Source organism: Diceros bicornis, chromosome 12 (assembly GCF_020826845.1).
Source record: "Diceros bicornis minor isolate mBicDic1 chromosome 12, mDicBic1.mat.cur, whole genome shotgun sequence".
NCBI classification, from domain to species: domain Eukaryota; kingdom Metazoa; phylum Chordata; class Mammalia; order Perissodactyla; family Rhinocerotidae; genus Diceros; species Diceros bicornis.
The window spans coordinates 70,604,881-70,628,329 of NC_080751.1; the positions used below are offsets into that span (position 1 = coordinate 70,604,881).

Consider the following 23,449-nt stretch of genomic DNA (forward strand, 5'->3'; position numbering starts at 1 on the left):
GATATATTTTTCCCACTAGAAAAAATTCTGCGTCAATTACACTGATTACAATACAGTGCATGAGTACTTACAATGATAAGAATATCAGGTTTAATATTAGGAATTTCAGCTGCCATTAAGTGTCTATCTTCTTGTCTTGAGAAATCACCTGTGTACAAAAGCTGTGCAAGATAAAGCTAGAAAGTTAGGATTTTGGAAGACTTCATTTTACTAGTGAATATATTTAGCTCATAAAATCTGAAAGTGAAGCTCAATAAAAAAAATAGCCTACAACTGATGAAATTTAGATGCACTGCTTGTGTCTAATTTAAAATGCATAACAGTTATAAACCAGACAGTGCTTCAATTATTCATTCTAACCAGAGGGAATAATATACCCCCAGAATCATTTCACAAAGACAACCTGTATGTTAATAAACTTAAGAAGTGCTCTGAACATCTTAGAGAAAAAGGGCACAATGAGGAAAGGGATCTACTGAGGCATATGGGACAACCGCCCAAAATGGAAGGTAAAATGACAGGAGGGTGAGCAGCAAATTTCAAAGGGAATCTATATCTGCGTTTGTGCTATTTTCTGCTTATTTTTTGTGCCTTTGAGCAAACAGCAAGAATAAAAGATTTAGCAATACATAGTAAAATTCAATGTGTAAAAATCTCAAATATATGAGCAGCTGCTAAAAATTTAGGACAATATTACACTAGAGTATTGGTTTTCAACTCTGACTGGACATAAGAATCACCTAGAGGGAGCGGCCCAGTGGTGTAGTGGTTAAGTTTGCACGTTCTGCTTCGATGGCCTGGGGTTCACAGGTTCAGATCCTGGGTGTGGATCTACTTGCCGCTCATCAAGCCATGCTGAGGCGGCGTCCCACAAGAACTAGAAGGACCTACAACTAGGATATACCACTATGTACTGGGGCTATGGGGAGAAACAAAAAAGAAAAAGAGGAAGATTGGCAACAGATGTCAGTTCAGGGCCAATCTTCCTCAAAAAACAACAAAAAAAGAATCACCCAGAAAACTTAAAAAGAAAATAAAAGGCTCAGGCTACACTCTCAGATTTTGATTCAATGGGTATTTTTAGAAAGCTCCCTAAGTGATTCTAAAGTACAGCAGAATTAAGAACTGTTGCTCTAGTGTCAGTCTTGAAACCTACTAGTCCACCTACATTTTCACAAGTTTATCAAGACGGCCATTAGTCTTTTTCATCAAGGACGCCTGCAAAGATCTTTCTGATTAACCCCCTTCACTGGGGCAGTCTACCCTCTTTAGGGGCTTATATATGGATTCTAGAACATCAAGAGGTCATGAATGCCATATAACCAGGTTTTAATGTTAAATAGACACAGCCACAAAGAAAGCTCTTCCCTAATCAGTTTTCTAAAGGACACTGAAAAGGAATCAATCCCACAGCAGTGTGAGGAACTTTACTCTTTTGAGATAATTTTTCTCCTCTTTTCTCAACCTTGACATAGAACGTATTATAACAGAGGTATGAACGATGATATTTAAAGGGAAAAGCATCAACTTAATTTTATCTTACGTTTCAGTGTTTTGACACTCTGTAAGTCTTAGGAATTTTCTTTAGTACCACTTGGTGGCATAAAGCTCTGCACTGATTTCTCGTAGGGAGGGTATTGCCAGAGCTGGAGAGTACCTTCACGCCTGCGATCTCAATCATGAACATGGCAGCTCCAAGAACATGGCCTGCGTGGTAACACCAAAACTTGATTCCTGCAACTTCCTTAACTTCATGAAAGTTGATGGTTTCAATTTTGTCCATGCTCTCTTCCAGATCTGTCTCAGTATACAGCATGTCGTCCGCTGATATATTACTAAATTTTTAAAGATGCCAACAAAAAGAATTAAGGCGAAGCTTTTCAAAAAGTCTTTGAACTCGAAGAAATTGTCTGTGGATGATATATCCACAAAGTTATTTCTTAAAATTATATTGTATGGATTATGCTATTTAGTATCTCTTGGACATTTTGTGTATTTTTTTACTCTGCAATTATAATAAAACTGTTTAGTGTGCACAACTACAAAGCATGATTTTAAGCAAAGCACACAGTAAATTAAGGCAAAATCCTCTTTAGGAAAGTATTTCTCAACCTTTTTTCCTGCCCTGACACTCCTGAGAGATAAACTCACTCACATACATTGAACCACAGCAGAGATTCTCACACCAGGATGTGAAAAGCTTTCTCTACAAAGTGCAGCATAAGTTTTCTCCTGAAAATTATACTAATGTACCTCCAAAAAAGCAAGAGAGAGTAGTGGTTAAGGATACAGACTCTGGAGCCAGATTGCTTGCATCCAAATTCTAGCTTTGTCTCTTACCATGACCATCATAGACAAATCACCTAACCTCTCTGTGCCTCGGTTTCATCATCTATAAAATGGGATTCATAACAGAACCTACCATCATGAGACTGCTATGAAGATTAAATGAGTTAACATACACTAAGAACTGAGGACTGTGCCTGGCTGTGGTAAGCATTATTTAAGTGTTAACTAGCATAATTACTACTAAGGATAACTCTTGCATTCTTTTGCATTTATATATGAAGAATAACAAAATGCATCTTAGCTACCCTTGGAATATATATATCACACAGTAAATCTTTGAAGGCTAATAGTTTGTGCTGTAGGTATCAAAAAACGCTCCAAACTTTCTGATAAAGGAGAAAATTTTCTTCTTGCAACTGGAAAAAACTTTCCTACGGAACTTTTTCATTTAAGATAGTTAATTTACTTTGATCAAATAACCAAAAATAAGATTTCAGTATATATCTCTGTATAATGTATTTGGTCTTAAATTTTAATAAACTTATGAAATTCTATTTATAGAATACTGTTATCATACATCATAACTCACCTAAATTATAAAGATTTAAAAGGACGTAAAAACTACATAAAGACTTTAAGGCCAAGAAGGTGCTGGGTAGACAATGGGTATTTGATGAGTTGTTACTGAATGACTAAATTAATGACATTCTTGTGAATAAAAAGAAAGTGTCTTATTTCAAAACGCAAAATGGTCCGTATCTTGAACCATATGTATTATGTAGAATCAAATGCATGTAATTTACCTAACTTTGACGTAATCTGAAAGAAGCCATCTATAAATAGCTTTTGTGGCATGAGTCATAAATGTTCTTCCTTTGAAACTTGTCTTCTGCAGAAACCAGGGCAAAGCTCCACAGTGATCCAAATGGAAACTTAAAAATAAACAAAGAGATTCCGTCAATTCTTAAAATAGTATCCATCATATACTATACAACAGGAAAGTTCTATGTAACAAGTGCATACTGATACTTTCAGAACACCAAGTGTAGCTACCTGCAGAGGGAAGGAATAACGCATCCCGTCCTAGTGTAAGAAAAAGATAGTAAAAGCATTTTTTAAACATCAAAATACTCTATCACTGATAACTAGAGATGGAAGAATATACCCAAACCTACTCTCTGCAGCTAGAATTATCACAAGTACTTTAGTGGTATAAAGTTGAAACATGTCACTGTTTTTAAATGAAATTCCTATAGAATGTGACAAGATAGTGACCTCAAGGAGATATTCTGGGAAAGGGCTTTCTTGGTCTCAAGTTTTACAGTGGTCCAAGGCATGTGCTATCTCCTTCTCACTTACTCTGGAGGTAGGAAAGTAAGGTTTTCTTAATAAACTGCTCTAACCTGTGATGACAATATGGAGTGTTGTCTTAGACTTCGATGGCTGCAATATGCTTCCTAGTAGAAAATACTGTTTCCAAACACCAGAATCTTACAATCTGGTAAAGAATGATCCTTATCATTCTTATCATCAGTAAAAGTCCTTGAAAAACAGTGTTGTTAATAAAGGAAAAAACTTACTGACTAATTAGCAAGAGATCAATCTCAGCTGGGTCAATTAAATCGATATAAGGAAGAGCATCCATTCCTTCTAGTCCAGGGTGAATCCCACAGTCCAACTGAAAGAGACAGAAAAACAGAATCACAATCTCCTACACAATTTATTAAAATTCATCCAATAAAGACAATATTTATAACCAATTCATCACATACATAATCAAGATGGACTCTATACTCTAGCATTTGGAATGCAATTATTACTAAATGTGGCAAATATGCCATTAACAATTCTAACTTCCCAAACAAATATAAAAATATAGCTGACATTTAGGGTCACAGGACACAAAATACAAGACATCTTCTTTCCAGCTACTTTTTGCAGTCACTCTAACAATGAATGAACTCTTTTTCAGAAACTTGGATATCAGAAGATGGTGGGCATTTAAAAAGTTTATAGATTTACTACTACCAGATCTGACTATTATGAGGAGACAGTGATTAGAAACAGGAAACTTCCCTGATCAGCGGAATTTAAATATTTTAAGGCATTAGGGAATAAATTCTTAAGAGTCAGTCATTAGTGAGTTACATACTCATTTTTTGGATGTTACTACCAAATTAATATAATAAATAACTAAAAAGACAACTATGTCTGACTTAGGCCTGTTCTTTTAAGATTGAGAGAAATAGAGAGGTGGAACCAAAGGAACATTATGAGCCACTGAAGTGCCTTTCCAATGAGGATCACAGAAACCATCTCTTCTAATCACTCCATCTTTCAGATAAGGAAATGGGCTCACACTGCCTTGCCCAAAGTCAGAGGCCCTAATGCTAACTTAGGTAGCTAAGCTGCCAAACCAGGGCTCTATCATCACATGCTGCACTGGGGTGGCTGGAGCTCTGCATGTTTTGGGGCAGCCAGTTCCTTGAGGCCTTCCACTGCAGGTGGGGCGGTTAGGTTGGCTAGACCCTCCAAGAGTTGAAGAAGCAACAGTTCAGGAGAGAATCTTGGAATATATCTTCTCGGTTTACTTAACGTTTTGTCAAATTACTAAGTAGAAGTGTGCATTAGTTTTTCACATTAACATCACAGACTATGTATACCAACTATGACACTATTCTGGGAGCTAAACAGATAACTACTGTACTAGAAAAAACCTAACACCCAATGCTGACAGAGCCATACTGTTAACCTGACTACAAAATAATAATTACCATTATTTTTCTTCCTTTGAATTCCAGAATAATACATGATCTTCCTACTTCTTGCCCAGCTCCACTGTAAACATTCAAGGGGAGAAACAGAAATGAGTACAAAACAATCAAAATCAAGGCCAATAAATTCAAACTTTTTTACAACTTAAATTATGCCCCATTTGATGACAGCACTTGAGGCCGATGAGAGTTATACAAAAATACAAAGACAGGGAAGAACATGTCAATGTGGGAAAAGATGAAAAGTGATCTTTGGGAGTTCAGGGATTTTTCAGTTGTTAAAACTGAGAGAAGATGGTACAGATCCGAGAAATCTGATGGTTAAATTCAATCTTCTGAATGTTAGGGTTAATTATGCTGTATTCAAAATATAAGTTAGCAGTGATACACGATTATTTAATAATACTTTTAGAATTAGCACTGAAGTATAAACCCATAAGCACTTCAAAATTCTTTCATTTTCTTTAATATCCTAATATGCATTTACCAAATAGCTTAAATTTAAATAGACTTATCTTATTCATACCTGTGAATCTCATTCCCTTTCCTTTCTACTTTCTGTTATTTCGTATATTTGATACCAAGCACTTAAACAATCTTCCTTCCTTCTTAAATTAATATAACAGCCTTAATTTCCAATTATCACAAGACTTTAAGCTAAACCTCACCTGGTTTTCAAATCTCTCACCTCCGTTGATGTCTTTCCCCAACTATTCTAGGTTGAGTCACTCACTCATGCAACATTAAGCAGCTTCTATTTGCCAAGCACTGTATTAAGTGCTGAGCATATGGAAATGCCTAATACTAGGATCCTGGCCTCAAGAAACTCACAGTCTACTAGGAGATAGACATGAAAAGAGATCTACCCTCAAACCGAGGTCCTACCTCTGAAGAAGATGTAAACAAAGAGAATCAAACAGCCATAGTGCTATCACGAATTCCTGGCCTTCCATTTTTTTTTTTTTAATTTTATTTATTTATTTCTTCCTCCCACGCCCCCAAAGCCCCAGTAGATAGTTGTATGTCATAGCTGCACATCCTTCTAGTTGCTGTATGTGGGACGTGGCCTCAGCATGGCCGGAGAAGCAGTGTGTCGGTGCGCGCCCGGGATCTGGACCCGGGCCGCCAGCAGCGGAGCGTGTGCACTTAACCGCTAAGCCACGGGGCCGGCCCATGGCCTTCCATTTTAACTGGCCCTCTATGCACCCTCTGAAGCGTCCCTAGCTCAGTTTTCTTTTATAGTTTCCATAGTAACGATTTCAAGCTTCCTCCCCTTTCCTAAATTTTCCAATCCTCTATCTTCTTCTTCACTTGGGGCATGGACCTTCTCTGCATCAAAAAAATATAGTTCGTTTGTCAACTTCCTCAACTTTACTTACCAACCCACCCACATCTTTTCTCCTTCCATTTCTCCTGTAACAAGAGCACAGACCTCTCTGTCTAAAGCTAATCTTTTCACCATGGTTCTACACTCTATACACTCCCTCCTGAGGAACTGAACACTGCCATATCATCAACATTTCCCTTGCCATCTTCTCTTTACTATCAGAATTTAAACATGCTACAGTCATTCTCATCCCCACATTAAAATCCCTTAATTCTAATCTCCTTTAGTTCCCACTTTATTCCATTTCCCAGTTTGCTTCCTAAAAGAGCTGTGTACACTCTTTGCCTCTATGTCCTCACCTCCACTCACTCAGTTCACTGCAATCTGGCTTTTCCCAAACACTCCTCCGCGCGCCCAGGATCCGAACCTGTGAACCCCGGGCTGCTGAAGTGGGGCGCAAGAACTTAACCGCTACGCCACCAGGCAGGCCCCCAAAGCAGCTCTTTGTTGCTAAGTACAAACAGCCTTTTTCAGTCCCTCTCTTACTTCTTCTCTTGGCCGCCTGTCACCCTCATTCATCATTCCCTCTTTAAGCACTTCTCCATTGGTTTCTCTGACTTCTTGCTCTCATCCTGTCCTGCTGGTCTTCCTCCAGTTTCCTTCACACTCAGCTGTCTCTGCCCACCCTTCAGATGTTGATATTCCAAAGGTTCTCTCCTTGGCCCTCTTCTCAGTCTTCGTGATCTTCATTCTCATGTTTTTGACATGCTGATGATTTCCAAGTCTGTATTTGTAGCCCTCATTGTTCTTCTGAATTCTAGACCTCTAATCTACACCTGGGCTTTAGGTATCTCTCCTGGGATATCTCACAGGCACCTTAACTTCAAATACGCCCAACCAATCCCCTGCACTTGCTCTTCTACCTTCCTGCAATGCTCTGCCCTCAGATACTGACATGATTGGCTCCTTTGTATCATTTGGGTCTCAGTCCAAATGTCACCTTCTCAGAGGCCTTCTCTTGACTACCTCCTCTCATTTGCCCTTCACACCATTCAATCATAACACAACTACATGGAGTTATTGTATCTACCTATTTATGGCTTGTTTTTCACTATTAAAACGAAAGCTCCATAAGAGCAGAGACACTGTCTATTTTGTTCACCCTACTTATAGCTACAGTGCCTGACATGCAGTAAATCTCAAGAAATACTTATTGAATGAGTAAAAAAGTCCAAATTATGAACGTTGGAAACATGCTAAGTGAAAGAAGCCAGTAACAGAAGGTTACATACTGTAACCCATTTATATGAAATGTCCACAACAGGCAGATCTGCAGAGATGGAAAGTAGATTAGTGGTTGCCTAGAGCTAGGGAAGGCGAGGAAGATAGGTGTGACTGCTAATGGGTACCGGGTTTCTTTTCAGAATGATGAAAATGTTCTGGAATTAGACAGTGGTAATGACTGTAAAACTCTGTGTATATATTAAAAACCACTGAATTGTACACTTTAAATGAGTAAGTTGTATGTGACATATCTTAATAAGGCTGTTAAAAACAACAAAACTCCCAAATTTCCTCCAGACTTGCCCCATCTCCTGTACTCCTTAAGGGAATAACATGACCACGTACCAGTTGCCTACCTAGGAATCCGAGTCACCCTAACATTCCTCTCTGCCCTGCCTTCCCTCCCAACTGCCCCTTCCAATGCATCTGATCAGTTACAAAGTTCTAAAGGTTTCACTTCCCTACTCTCTCAAACCTGTTTCTTTCTATTCCACTGTTGCTCATTTCACTCATTCCAAGCTCTCACTGCTTATTATTTCAATTTCATCCTACTGGATTCCCTCCACTTAATCCACCCTTTCATTCATCTGCTGCACTGCTGCTAGGAGTGATCTTTGATCTTCATAAAACATAATTCCCACTATATCCCAACCCTGCTTAAAATCCTTTGTTGGCTCCATACACCTGACGATAAAGGCCTCAAATCCTTAGTACATATAAAAAAAGCCCTTCATAAGATGGACCCTGATAGCCTCTCCACCTCATCTGCTAATCTTTCAGCCACAGCCATGAGGAAACTCGCCACAAACTGTGACCACTCTCATTTTCACACGTGCCACTTCCTCTACTGGAACATCCTTGCCCCCACACTTTACCCGTCCTTAATTCCTTCTCATTCTTTAGGACTCAGCTCACGCATCATATTTTCCAGGACGCATGAGATGGCATTTTCTTCTCCTCATTCTGTTAGAAATCCGTTTTTCACACTCTCACGGCACTCAGTGCAACGTCCATCTATACTCTTATAACAGTTACCATTTACTGAGCACCGACGTGACCTTTACCCCTCACAATAAACGTTGCTATATTATTTTCACGTGAGGAAACAGGTTCAGTGAGGCTGCTGTCCTAGTAAGTGATAGAGCTGGGACTGGACTTCAGCTCTGACTCCAAAGTCATGCTCTCCTACTATTCCAAACTCTCTCCAGTACTTTTCATTTTGCACCGCAATTCCATTCAAAGGGTGAATCCAACTAACTCAGCCTCTGTCCTACTTATATCCCCAGCGCCTAGTGTGGTGCTTGACACTTGCTGGGTGTTTGCTGAACACAGGGAGAGGTGACAGGTGTGAACTAAGCAGTGGGAAACTTGTGTTATGTCCCCAGGAGGTGCTCAATGAGTCCTTATTGAATGAACGTGTAAAGGAGATGCTTCCTACCTTTTGAAAATGCACATTCATGTGGTGCCAACTAATATTTAACAACAAACACGTTTGTGGATTCGAATTGCCCATGGAGAGGCTAAGTTCTCCACATTTATCTCCCTTTCTCAGCAGCATTCCAGATCTGTGAAGTGCTCCCGACAGAAGGCCATCTCCATGGAAAGACCAGCCTTCTTCCAGACAATCCAGGGCTGAGTTTTTGTCCTTACCACCTCTGCTCTTCTCTCCAACCTTCTACCTTCCTTATTCTGCTAGACTCCGAAGTCAGAACATCAAAACTCATAGCAAATCCCTAATTTATTTCCTCTCTCACATCCTGGCAAATGTAAAAAGTCCTGGAGGTAGCAAGCAACAGACTGAGTTCCTCCTCGCACTGCTACAGCCTTATCCAGGTCCTCATCTCGTCCTGCCGTCATCAGCAGCACCGGTTCCCTCAGGGCTGGCCACTCTCTAGGTACAGGCGTCCAGGGCCCCAAAGACCGCCCCCCAACTCCAACATTCTCTCCCCTGAGCTTGAAGAAAAGCAAAATCCCAGTCAACCTAGCACGCCCCTTCCGATCAACAGATCTCCAAACCCCGTCAGCCAGGCTGCGGACCAAGGGCAGGCGGCCGAGGCACGCCGGCGCGGGGGCGACTGAGGAGCCAACCACCGGGTTACTCCTCGCCTCTCGCAGCCCGCGGCTTGCTGCCCTCTCTCACTGGTCCCTTACAGGGGGCGGATCAGCAGCTGGTCACTCTCTTCAGCAGGGATCGCAGACATCTCGGAAGTCTGAAGGAGAGACTAGGCGAGGAACAGGTCGCTGGAGCGTTCCTAAATTGGAAGCACAGCCACCGGGACCCGCAGACAGAACGCCATCCACCAAGAACACAACTTCCGGCACTCCGGCGCCCGCGGCACTAGGCTCCTCCCCTCCACTTCCGGTCGGAGATCCCCGCTCGCGAGGTTCCGCCCCACAGGAGGTCAGAAACCTGGGGCGAGGTCAAGACTGCGCCTGCGTGACGTGCCGGAGGCGGGGCCTGGCGGTAGGGGCCAGGGGGCCCGGAAAAGCTGGCGCTGGACTAAGCACTGGAATGGCTGCTGCGACGGCTGCTGCTGGGGCGGTGGGTGTCTGACCCCGACCGCAGACGACCCCAGGGATGGGCCAGCGGCTGTGAGGTGAGAGCCCTGCCCTCGCTGCGCCCTGGCGGAGCCTGGCCGGGAACGCGGGCCCCGAGGGCGACGCCGGCGGGGAGGCCCGCGGTGGGGCGGATGGGTGGGGCCGCGGGGGCCGCGGTCTCCGCGGGGACCCGCCCTCCTCTGGTCGGGGACCCAGGCCCCGAGGCGGCTTGGGGTGGGCGGCGGGAGCCGAGAGTGGGCCCGGCCTGAGAGAGGAGGCAGTGCCCCGGTGCCGATTCCTGTCTGGGGTGGGACCGCAGCACCTGTGACGACGGATGTCGTGTGCGGAGCGGCCCCGTGGGAAGGGCGACGGGAATGGGGCATCCGCGGGGCTGCTGCCCGTGTCGGGCTCTGCCTTGTGGGGCGGTGAGGAGCGCTCACTTTTTGTGCCGGCTCCTGTTGGTTTTCCCTCCGCGTCCACCCCCATCCCTCACTGCAGAGGGCAGAGGTCATGTCTGTCCTGTTTACTGTCATCCTGCGCAGCAGCACGTGGGAGGCGCTCACAACAGTGAGGAATACGTGGGGAGCAGGGTGGGCTCTGGAAAGAGCTTTGGAGCTAGTCTGTGTAGGTTCCAGACTTGGTCCCACCCATTATTAGCTTGGAGACCTTGGGCGAGTCCCTTAATCTCGTAGCTTTGGCTTCCTTATTGAAAGGGGCTGTAATAGGGTAGCCTTGCCGGTCTGCAGTAGAAGGGTTAGAGGTGCACAGTAGAGCACCTACACTGGGCTGCACATGCAGCTGTTCAGTGCAGGGGAGTTGTTATTTTCGTGTCATCTCCCAAGAAGGTTCTCCAGTTCACTAAGCATGTCCTCTGCCAGACTGTGCCAGGCGTTGGGTACACAGAGATGAATAACCTTGCTGCTGCCTTTGACGAGCTCACAGTTCATAGAGTGAGATAGTCACAAGTAGACAATAGCAGACTTTCCAGTGTGTGCTATGATATGCTATGATCAGGGTGTATACCCAAGCTGTGGAGGACAGGTCCCTAAGCCCAACCTGGAGGTCCAAGGGGGGCGTTCTAGAAGAGAAGAAGCCTGAACTGAGTCTTGAAAGCAGAGTGAATGCAAGGTGGAAGGAGATTCCAGGCAGAGTGAACGGCGAGAGCAAAGCATGGCAGCATAGAGCATAGTGCCTGCTGAGAACCTCCAGCAGCTTGGCATTCCTTAGAGATTAATCAGGTGTGAAGCTGGTTGTGAGACTGGAGAGGTAGGTAGGAGCCGGGTCATGGAGGATCTTGTGTGTCCTGGTGAAGAGGTTTTGACTTCAGTCTCTAACTTTGGGGAGCCAGCGAAAGATTTTAAGCAGGTTGGCGGCGTCAGATTTGAGTTTTAAAGAAATCATTTTAGCTGGAGCTTGGTAGTAGATTTAAAGGGGCAAGGAGTCCAGTTGGGACATGAATGCCTTAAATTGCATGCCAGACTTTGTGCTTGTGTGCATTTTTATGGGTTGAGGATCCACTGCTTTCTTCAGATAATGAACAAGTATTTATATACAGCAATGGTCTAGTGATGATGCCGGGGCCCTGTTAGAGACGTGGGTGAGAGAACTCTTCAGGCGGTGTATTCAGTGAGTTTTGGTGCCTGATTGAATGTGGAGCCTGGAGGACAGTGAGGGGTGGATGATTTCCTGGTTTCTACCAGAAATAATATAATTTACTGACAGGGAGAGGAGAGGAGAGGAGCAGATAGGGAGGGGAAGCTGAGGGGTTCCATTTTAGGCATTTTTGCATTTGATGAATCTGGAACATCCAGATGATCATCAGTATCTTTAGCCTCATTTCTATGCATGAATAATTTAGAGACAAGAATGATTTGCTTAAGAACATGCCCCAAATAGCAGCAGATATCAAAGACGTTAATAAATGCTTTTTTCCCACTGGGCTCCTAGATTGATGACGAAAAGAAAGTAGTTGCAAAGGCTTTATGGTATAATGTGGTGATTTTCAAATCATTCTAGTATTCTAAGGATTTGAAGAGATGCTTCAGGATTTCACTAACAATAGAATCAAACTTTATTTTTAAATCACATTTTAAATTGTTATATATATTGAAATATGTATTTATATATACTTAAAATATAATGTGCTTAAATATGCTGTACACCATCATTTGAGCCCATCAGAGACCACTAACATGCTACTTTATGGTGCTAGGTTAACCTAGTTTTGTGCAGACCTGGAATAAAGCTCTCTTCCCATCTCTTTCTTACTGAGAAGTATCCTGTGATAGCCAGGCTATCATTTGCAACAAATTATTCACAGTGACTTCTAATCGGTCTCCCTCTTTTTACTCTTACCCTGTGTAGTTAGTCCTCTACCCGGCAGCCAGAGTCATCTTTCTAAAACAGAAATCTGATTGTATCACTTGACTGCTTTTTAAAAAGCCTCTAGAGTCTTCCCGTTAAACCCAAAATAAACCCCAAACTTTTGTCAGGGCCTCTGAGGCCTCCTGCGGATCCTTCTCCTCATCCCTCACTCTCCCTCATGCTCCTGCTCTAGTCCTGTTGGCCTCAGGCGTGTTCCCTCAGGACCTTTGTACTTGCTGTACTTTCTACCCAAAATGCTTTTCCTTCACGTCTGTGACTACCCTCACTTCGCTCAGGTCTTAACTCCCACTGCCTCAGAGCATCTTTTTCTTTCTGAAATACTCCCCCTTCCTTCGGTCACTTGTATCTCCTTAACTTGCTTTAGTTCCCCTCATAGCGATGATTGTTTCCTAACAATGTGTTTTATGTCTGGTTTTCTTGTGGGTCTGTCTCCTCTCTCTGAAAATGAGCTCCCTGAGGTCAGGGGCTTTGTCTGTCTTGTTCACGGATGTATCCCTAGCACCTGGTGGGTGCTCACTGACCACTTAAGACTGAATCAGTGAATCAGAGTTCCTTGCTATTCCGCAGATTAAGCAAAAATATAGAAATAAGTGGGATGATGAGGCTGATTAAAAAGCTTGGGCTCAGGGGTAGGTCTTGGGTAAGTGGCTTAAGGTCAGACTCTAGTGAGTGGACTTACGGTGGGATCTCCAAATAGGATGGGAGAAACTGTTCCTTGAGCGCAGACATTCACTGACCACTCTACAACTTACCCATTCTTCTTCCTCCATCAGGTACCTTGGTTTTCTGACAAGAATTGACCATGTCAGAATGAAAGGAAGTGATCTGTGCAGACTGCTCTCTGTGGAACCTCTGAAGACAATAAATAGTGTTCAATTCTATTAGTAAGCAGATTCCCTTGTTCCTTCTGCAGAATCCAATCTTTGGTAAAAATTTGTTAGGTTATCTTAGTCATAAATCCTCTTGAAAGATGGGTCACAGTTTCCTCATCTGTAAAATGGAGATTATAACCTACCTTCTGTAAGCCCCCTGAGGATCGGGGCCTAGAGCCCTGAGCATAGTATATGGCACAGACGAGACCCTTAGAAAACATGGGGAACAAATGAATGTGTCCCCATGTTGCTGTGAGGATAAAATGAGACAGTGTATTTGGAAGTACTTGAACTATGAAACATTGTGCAGGCTAGTTAATAATTTTCCAAGTATAATATATGTGCTTCCATGAAGTGGACAAGGATAAATCATTCATTTAAAAAAAGATATATGTAAGACTGACTCTGGGAAACTTAAGGTCACTTCCTTCCCTGGCCTTACTGGAGCGAGGAGGAATGTTCTTATGTCAGCTTTTACCTAAAGATAGTTCCAAATTTCAAGAAAAATGCACATTTCTGAGAGGTACGTATGTCTTCTGTTCTTAGCCCGACCATTTACAGACCGTGAACCTGAGCCAGTCACTGAATCTCAGTATCTTGGTTGGTAAACTAATTTCACGTATTTTACTAACCTCTTGAATTGGTTAAAGAGAAGGAAGGCACTTGAATAGCTTGAGAACTAGAGGACATATGTCTGTTACTTCTGAGAACAGGGCTTTTCACACCTCTAGATATGACAAGAAGGTTTTTGCCTTTTTGGTTCATTGGATTAGATTTTTGAAATTTAAAAAGAAAGAAAGAATGAAAAAGAATAGTATCCACATTTTGTGGTCAAAGGAAAATATGTTTTAAGTAAGAGGAATACACCATGGAACTGGAAGGAATTGATGCTTTTTATTCCTATTACGCATGAAGTGATTTAAATTTGTTTTTCTTGATGTAACTAACTAACATTTGTTCTTCTAGGGGAGCTCCTCTGGATCAAGCTATGGTGGAAAATGTTTCGGAAAGGGAAAAAAAGACACAGTAGTAGCAGTTCCCAAAGTAGTGAAATCAGTACTAAGAGCAAGGTAGGGGAGATGGAATTAGGAAGGAATCATAAAGCAGTGAGAATTTTGTTTCTTCTAACTGATACTGCATAAAGGATACTAACCATGGCAGACAGACCTCCTGATGTTCTTCAGACTAGGTGTGTTTTAACATTCATTTTTTGCAGTGGAGACACATTCTGTGCTTGATTTAGTTTTATTTTGTTTTGGTAGATTTTCTGAAATTCTTAAATCCACTAACCTAGATGGGACAGGACCTATGAATGGTCTCATTGAAACAAACACTGATTTTAAAATTTTTTACATGATAGAAATTACAGGCAGTTAAAGATCTGTGGTGTGTGTGCATAACTGTAGTTCTATCTACTTTTCAGTGAGTTAGTTGGATCCTAAGGCAAATGCCATGATTAGAACCCTTGTGAAGTAGAGTATTTGAACGTGAAGGGACCTCAGAGTCCTGAGTCCTGGACCTGGTCCTGTGGTTCCCATGTTTTTACTACTACAGAGTGTTTTGTTCGTTTTCCACCCTTGTGAGCTCTGTTTTAAAAGACGTGTGCTCAGTGCTGGGACTCAGCGAGGCAGGAGAGGAGCCCACAGCACAGCATGAGGGAGTGCCCTGCCTCCAGGCGGATGCCTCACACTACCCCCTGGGTGCCACACTGAGTAGTAACGGCCACACCCCGGTGAATGAAAACACACGTGACAGCCATTTGGGATTTCCAGTCAGTGCTAGCACTGAGCTGATGTGCTAGTGAAAAGCACAGAAACTGGACATTTTAGGAATCCTGTGCAGTCTTAGAGTGGGAAAATCAACAGTCTTCTTTATGGGTTTTGAACTCCCGAAGCCAGTCAAGAACCTCCCTGCTGTAGCCTTCCCCCCGTTACCTTAAGTGTGAGGACCCCAGCCTGGGAATCAGTGGTCTGGCCCAGCTGCTTGTTTTCTAGATTAGAAAGTGGATAAAGGAAGACATGATGACTTGCTGCTGGCAGAGCAGGACTAGAGCCCTGATTTTCTGATTCCTAAAGGACCTTGCTAACTCAGGCAAGTTGGGTGGTGGGGCGGGAGAGGTGCAGAAGGGACCACATGCCACAGAGTGAGGGTCTTATCCTGAAAATGATGGTGAGCCTCGAGTGGTTTCTAAGCAAAGTTGTGACTGTTAGATTTGTGTTTTAGGATGATGTAAGCTTTTGTTGTTGTATATTCTGAACATGGGAAAAATAGACCAGTTTCACCCTTCTTGTTCTCCTTGTTCAGAGGGTCACCAGGTACTGGTGTTTTCCTGTCTGGAGGGGTAGTTTGAAGCACAAAAACTCACTCTGTTACTCACTTTAGGAGTTGTGCTCATCCCAGAAGCCAGTCTGCATTTGTAACAGCATCTGAATTCCTACTCCCCTCCCTCCACCCATTGAATATATAGGTTATTTCCAGTTTTTTAGTACCACACAAACATTATGATGAACATCTCTATACATACAGCTCTGTTCTCATTTTAGATTAGATTCCAAGACATGCAATTATGAAAAAGGGAAGAAACACATTTAAGACTTGATACACTTTTGCATTCACCTTGATTCACTTCTTAAACGTTTAAAAAATTTGAGTGTACTTTTTAAATTTAATTTTGATTTGAAGTGCAAAAAAGTGACTAAATTTTTTTTTTATAATTTTATTTATTTATTCATTTTTTCCCCCAAAGCCCCAGTAGATAGTTGTATGTCATAGCTGCACATCCTTCTAGTTGCTGTATGTGGGACGCGGCCTCAGCATGGCTGGAGAAGCGGTACGTCGGTGCGCGCCCAGGTGCGCGCCCAGGATCCAAACCCAGGCCGCCAGCAGCGGAGCGCGCGCGCACTTAACTGCTAAGCCACGGGCCGGCCCAAAAAAAGTGACTAAATTTTTTTTTTTTTGTGAGGAAGATCAGCCCTGAGCTAACATCTGCCAATCCTCCTCTTTTTGCTGAGGAAGACTGGCCCTGGGCTAACATCCGTGCCCGTCTTCCTCCACTTTATATGGGACTCCGCCACAGCATGGCTTGACAAGTGGTGCGTCGGTGCGCGTCAGGGATCCGAACCCTGGGCCGCCGCAGCGGAGCATGCACACTTAACAGCTACGCCACTGGGCCGGCCCCAAAAGTGACTAATGTTTGAATCAAAAGTTTTCATAGAATGTTATTTCTAAAGAAATTAAGCACATGGAGAGTATAAAATTCTGTAGCACAAACTATACTAACATGTAGGATTCTTTGTATTTTGCTTAACAATTTTGGTGGTTTTTCTTTGCAGTTCACCTTGATAGTTATGCTCTGCTCTGCAGGCAGCCTGTGTAGGCAGCCGAGGGCCAGTGCTGATCGGAGTAACTGCAGCTGCCATGGGACGGGAACCAGGTGGCCTGGATTAGAGAGTTAGGGTATTTACTAGGTGTAGCCTTGGGTAAATCACTTCACATCTCTGGCTCTGTGCTCATTGTTAAACAGGGTAACACTCCCTGCCTGCCTTCTGCACAGGGTGCTTTTTGAGTTCAGTGGAAATAACACGAAAGCAAGGTGTAGATTTTCAGATGTACCAGGCAACTTGTAAGGAGACAGAGGTAATGGCTTTGATTTAGACTGGGAATGTTGGCACGTGTATCCAGTACTGTGTTATGGGAAGAGCAGTTGGGATTATCTGTTTTTTGAAGTTCGTTATAGAATTTGTCTTTAGAAAAGTCTGTCACAGTCGATCTGCCTGAATAATTGAGCTGATTGTGTATGTGTTGATTCAACTGTGATAAGTAAATAATTTGAATGTTTGGTAGAGAACTTGAGAAGATAGGGCTTCTAATTATGTTTATATTTTGTGTGTTTGTCTGTTGTTTCTCAGTCTGTAGATTCCAGCCTTGGGGGGCTTTCACGATCTAGCACTGTGGCCAGCCTCGATACCGATTCCACCAAAAGCTCAGGTACAGAAAAGGATGGGATCACTTATTGTCTAAGGCTTTTAAGTGATGTTCATGTAGTTTTACCATGGTAGCACAAGGAGTTCTTGAGTATTTGGAGTTTTCTTTCTCTCCTCTGCCATTTTTTTTAAGTTTGGTTTTTTTTGTGTGTGAGGAAGATTGGCCCTGAGCTAACATCCCATTGCCAATCTTCCTCTTTTTGCTTGAGGAAGATTGTCTCTGAGCTAACATCCGTGCCAGTCTTCCTCTATTTTTTGTATGTGGGACACTGCCACAGCATGGGTGTAGGTCTGCGCCCAGGATCCGAACCTGTGAACCCTGGGCTGCCAGAGCGGAGCGCGTGAACTTAACCACTGCGCCACTGGGCCAGCCCCTCTCCTCTGCCATTTTTGACAAGAGTTTAGAAATGGCCCGAGATCTGGTGGAACATGGGTTGGGGGTGTAAAGTGGTTGGTGAAAACCACTGCCTTGGTTTGCATGTTGGCAAACTGCTCTTAACTGGTACTAGAGCAAATGTGCCGAAAACATCATGGTAACAATTTAGAAGTTTCAAAATAGCTTTCTAAGAAATGGGGTGGCAGAGCATGAATTATGTTGTTTATGGGGTGTAAGACAGATGTCTCACTGACTAAAAGGATTAAGGAGCCATATACCCAGAGGTACACTAGCTCGTAAACATCAGGAGCACAGGGTAATTAAGGGTAGCCTCTATTACAGACCCTTGAAAACATTTATGCAGCCATCCAAAGTGAGTAGCTCTTTAGTAATCAAAAGGTGGCTTCTAACCCATGTATTAGCTAGTGTCTAATTGGAAATATACTATATTCATTTTCTTGTCTAAAATCCTTCCCCTTTTCCTTTCAGGATCATGGACCAGTCAGGCTATAAAAAGTGGTGGTGGGGGAGGGGCGGTGGAGAGAAGAAACATATGATGTAAAAGAGAATGTAGTAGTGTAAGGTCTATTATCTTTACTTCCAGATGCCTTTAAAATATTAAAAATGTGGATTTTTTTTAATACATAAACACAACCTAAAAGTAATCCCATAGCATTCCCTTCCCATGGCAGATGTCGTAAATACTTTGTGGTAATTTTGCATTGTATTTTATAGCACATGCATAGTTCTTCAACCTGTTAACATCTGTTATGCTAAAGGACTTCTTGTCCAGCATTATTCCTTCTACATTAAATTGTCTGGGGCCGGCCCCGTGGCATAGCGGTTAAGTACTCACGCTCCGCTGTTGGCGACCCGGGTTCAGATCCCGGGCTCGCACTGAGGCACCGCTTGTCAGGCCATGCTGTGGCGGCGTCCCATATAAAGTGGAGGAAGATGGGCACGGATGTTAGCTCAGAGCCAGTCTTCCTCAGCAAAAAGAGGAGGATTGGCATGGATGTTAGCTCAGGGCTGATCTTCCTCACACACACACAAAAAAATTGTCCAGTCTTTTCTGACTGAATGGTAGAGGTAGACCAGGAAAGAAAGTTAAAAATTAACATGGTAAAGAGGGAGAAGAAACCAAAAAATAATTAAATGTCATTATGCAGTTTAAAGGTGCTCAATCATTATCTAGTTGACATTTTAGTTTTCTTGTTTGTTTTGAAATGAAGGATAGCAATACTTAATTTATTCCTATTGAGATTTTTATACATTTAGTATATTGTGAGTCACTGAGGAAAAGGTTAGTGAAATTTTAAGTTCTGTCTCATTACATCAAAAAATTTTGCATTAAAACAATTTTTATTGTTACTGAAGTTTAAGTTCTGATGACACAGTCTGTTTCCTATTTGGGAAGGGGTTGAGGATACCCTGTAATGCAGCTATTTCTTTTGAAGACTTACTATTACATTTTTTCTTTTATCTTTAGGACAAAGCAACAATAATTCAGATACCTGTGTAGAATTTCGAATAAAATACGTTGGTGCCATTGAGAAACTGAAAGTCTCGGAGGGAAAAAGTCTTGAAGGGCCACTAGACTTGATAAATTATATAGATGTTGCCCAGGTAAAAAAACAACAAACAACATTTCAATTAAGTTTCTATAGAGTAAGCTCATGGCTTTGGAGAGAGAGGTTTGCTCCTCCAGGTCTTCTCACTGTCTTATCTGAAGCCATGCTTTCATCACTGTTAAAATATTTACTGAGCGCTGTGGTTGTAGGTGCTACAAGGTGCCATGGAGACCGAGTCGCACAGGAACACAGCATCACTGTTCCTTCCTTCAGTCCTTTTTACTTTTTCTGGGGCTGACTGACCTCCTTGTTTAAATGAGGAGCTGAGTGTGGTGACTGGTTACACACCAGAGGTTAGGCTTTTAAAACAGTCTGGCAAGACCTTACTATATCTCCATTGAACTAGTTTCAGCTCTCTGAATAATCTAATTCACAGTGGTGCTGACCTAACATATCTATGTATTTGTACCCCGTTTCCCACAAGAATTGAGGTGAGGTGGGTTTCAAAAATATATCCTGGTCAAGAAGATAAATAAATCAACATGAAGGAAAATTAAGAATGAAAATTAAGACAAATAAAAGGTGTGAGGTTAGTGTACAAAATATTATAAGGTCTTGATCCTGGCCAAGGTGGAAGTGGATGAACCAAAAGATTTAATACTATACAGTTAGTACGTTGCTTCCTGAGTTTCTAGAAAATGGAATTAAATGTCTTTGTGTTCATTAACAAAGGGATATTACTGCAATGGGAACAGTCCTTTATCAGTTCATAGAGTATTGGTTGCTCTTAGGAATGTATGGTCTCTTAAACCATGGAGAATTCATTAAATACAACGTTTCATATCCTCATGAAAGTAAAAGTCATCTCTTCTGAGGGAAATCAGCAAATCTAATTTGCCATTTAACGGCGAATTCTTGGTAGTCTGGACTGACATAATTAGTATCCTGCGTTTAATTTGGAATTTAAAGTCGTTTCAACAATGTGCAAGCAACAACTAACTAATCTAAGTACTGTACTGAAAGGCTGCTAATAAAGTTTCCCCCGAAAACTCAGATTCTTTTGATTCTGATAAGGACTGGTCAATTTCTTATATCACCATAGAATTGGGGCTTCTTACAATTCCATTATTGACAATAGCATTACTATTACCCCATCTGTTGATCTTGGAATGCTTTCAACTACTGTGAGAAATGACTGGCAAGAGGTGACTAGAGCAGTGTGAGGATCAAAATTAAGGTGTCTGGACATAGCTCATTTACCATAATTTCTTTAACGTAGGCAAACGGTTCCACAAAAACATTCACAGTACGAAACATCTACTGATTGCCAACAATATCTTATTTATTTTAGAAAAGACAAGTTAGGCAGTATTCTGACTTAGGAGATAAAACTGGATAATCTGCTAGGGAGAAACCATCAGGTATTGTGTGCTGTTCTACTTAATAGCTCCAAGTACTACTGGTATTTTTGAGAGCCTAATAACCACTCTTTAAGCACTGTTTACTTGCCTGAAGCCCTGGGGCATGGGGAGAACCAGACATATCTAACACTTGGGTAAGATATAGAACAGCTAAGAAAAATGGTTCTAGCAGCCGTGTTTCCTAATCATGTGCTGACGTTAGTATAAGCTTTAAGTATTTTTAAATCTAAATAAGACTTATTTTTCGAATGTAAATATTTTAACCTCACTGGGATCTGTGAGAAGTATCTCAGTTTGTAATTAGGGTTAACACCAAGACAAGGGGATAGGACAATATTCATGGAGTGCATGGATCTGAACTTTGCTCAGATTTGTGAACTGAAGAAAAAAAAGGGGCAGGGGAGGATTTTTCTTTGGCCTCTTTGGAGAGATTCTTGCCAGGCTGTTGTGTAATCCACAGTCTTGCAAAGGTTTGGGCCAGATACTAAAATTGACTAATCAAACTTAAGAATGTAACAATTTTTAATGTGTATCATGTACTTTATTTTTATTTTAAAGCAAGATGGAAAGTTGCCCTTCGTTCCTCTGGAGGAAGAATTTATTATGGGAGTTTCCAAGTATGGTATAAAAGTATCAACATCAGATCAGTATGTAAGTAACATAATTTATTAAGGAAAAACTGTGTTTTAGGTATTAGAGGCCACGGGTAGTCAGGTCTGCTCCTGCTTGCAGAGTGCTTGGTTTGTAAACCTTCCTGGCAGCTGGTCTCAGAAGTGACCCATTCTGTAGGGTCAGTGAATAGGGGCTTCCTTTTGCTTTTCCTGTGTGGTCGAGCACAAGCCAACACCCCCACTGCTGAAAATCCTAATGCATTTTCAGCTTAGGACTCCACACCAGTTCAGAGCAGCTGTCAGCTTGGAAGCTGGGCATAGAGAGCAGGATCATGAACTTAGATCATCTTACTCCTCTCTTTCTGGAATTTAAGCAGGAAGGTATAATCCTGAAGGCAAACTGCCCTGTAACTGAGCATACTGGAACATGCCTTTGGGTAAAAAACCTATAAAACTACTTTCTGCCAGATCCATGGATAGATATGGTCCGTTTAAAGCCTCACAATAAATTCTGCATGGGAAAATGTGTGTAATGAGAGCGGAGAAACATGTAAAATAATCACAATCTTTCTTTTTCCTGACTTCTGCAGGATGTTTTGCATAGGCATGCTCTATATTTAATCATCCGGATGGTGTGTTATGATGATGGTCTGGGGGCAGGAAAAAGCTTACTGGCTCTGAAAACCACAGATGCAAGCAATGAAGAATACAGCCTATGGGTTTATCAGTGCAACAGCCTGGTGAGGTTTTAAGTTACCTTGGTTAGTCTCTTATTCATCAAACGAAGTGGTAAAACCAGAGACTATTTACAGTCTTTCCAAAGGCTGCAGAGGTGCTATCCACTAGGTATCTAATACCTGGTGTAATATAATGAATGACTGTCAGGCCCTAGGTCAGCCAGCTGTCCAGACCTGCTGCAGGCCAGGAGCAGCACTCACATGTGCCAGGACAGGAAGGTTCAGGGTAAACACAAATCAGGTGAGGGCAGTGGTGTGTCCTCCACGGGCAGAGGCCCCCTCCTTTCCTGTATATTGTTGTTCTGACTGACTCGTGATGGTCCTTTCTAAAGGCCGCAGGTCCTATGTGTTACCTCCCGTGCAGTTCTCCGAAGGAGCACAGGAAGAGAGCACATGATGTGTTGTGCTGATCCAGGCAGGCTGTGTCCTGGGCTTTCTGAAACTGTTGATGTGCAGGTTCAGGAGAGCTGTTAAGAGGGTCAAATTTACAGCTTTTGCTGGTCAAATTAAGTTCAGGAAGAGATTTATGAACACTGTCTTACTGAATCTTTTCATTTAATGTAGGAACAAGCACAAGCAATCTGCAAAGTTTTATCCACCGCTTTTGACTCTGTGTTAACATCTGAGAAATCCTGAATTCTGCAATCCAGTGGAAGTAGACTTCATGTGCAAGTTCAGGTGTTTTCTAAATAGTTCTGTTTTCAATCTGCAATGCTGAACTGTTACAGACATATGAAATGATCCCTTGCTCTAGATTTTTCCTGAAGAAAATGTAATGTATAAAATATCGATCATTTGCTTTTCTATTAAAATGTCTTATTAACTCTCAATGAAGTTATTTACTTCCTGGGACTAAAAAAGAAACCTTGCTTGTCACTTTTAAACACAAGCTTAACACCTAAGTGTCACGGAAGTGCACGCAGTGAATAATCAATCAACGTTGAGACTTTCTGAGGAAGACTAATGCAGTCTGATCTGCAGCACTTCCCCGTGATGTGGTCTCACTGGCTTGGAGCTCTGGTCAGGCAGAGGTCTGGCTTGGGGACCTGGGTCATGCTGGTTTGAAACAGTGACACTGCCAACTCAAGACACAAGAAGTAAAACTTGAAAAGTATATTGTCAGGAGAACATGCTAGTAAACCACAATATTTATTTATCTCAGAGTTAAGAGAACTTTAAAAGATTACTGCTCAGGGCCGACCCCGTGGCTTGGCGGTTGGGTGCGCGCGCTCCGCTACGGGCGGCCAGGGTTCGGTCCCAGGCGCACACCGACACACTGCT

The 23,449-nt window shown here is 42.3% G+C and overlaps 2 protein-coding genes across 4 annotated transcripts in view; one reads left to right on the forward strand and one right to left on the reverse strand.

Moving 5' to 3' along the window:
- CPSF3 (cleavage and polyadenylation specific factor 3) overlaps positions 1-9,995 on the reverse strand; it is a 42,249-nt gene extending 32,254 nt beyond the window's left edge. The window contains exons 1-6 of one of the 3 annotated variants that reach the window (XM_058551824.1): positions 9,826-9,995; positions 5,064-5,127; positions 3,870-3,967; positions 3,093-3,221; positions 1,658-1,835; positions 72-161 (exon numbers count right to left, since the gene is read on the reverse strand). In XM_058551824.1, the coding sequence (XP_058407807.1) occupies positions 72-161; positions 1,658-1,835; positions 3,093-3,221; positions 3,870-3,967; positions 5,064-5,127; positions 9,826-9,875 (609 nt within the window). In that variant the 5' untranslated portion in view covers positions 9,876-9,995. Of the gene's footprint in view, positions 1-71; positions 162-1,657; positions 1,836-3,092; positions 3,222-3,869; positions 3,968-5,063; positions 5,128-7,075; positions 7,624-9,825 lie in introns of those variants that run through there. The other 2 variants (XM_058551825.1, XM_058551826.1) reach the window with 2 other exon arrangements.
- Positions 9,996-10,111: 116 nt separating this feature from the next.
- Positions 10,112-22,998, forward strand: ITGB1BP1 (integrin subunit beta 1 binding protein 1). The gene is made up of 8 exons (XM_058551840.1): positions 10,112-10,216; positions 13,371-13,481; positions 14,436-14,539; positions 17,378-17,456; positions 19,318-19,454; positions 21,379-21,471; positions 22,022-22,171; positions 22,733-22,998. The coding sequence occupies exons 3-8, from the start codon at positions 14,468-14,470 to the stop codon at positions 22,802-22,804; spliced, it is 603 nt and encodes a 200-aa protein (XP_058407823.1). The 5' UTR covers positions 10,112-10,216; positions 13,371-13,481; positions 14,436-14,467; the 3' UTR covers positions 22,805-22,998.
- The last annotated feature ends 451 nt before the right edge of the window (positions 22,999-23,449 follow it).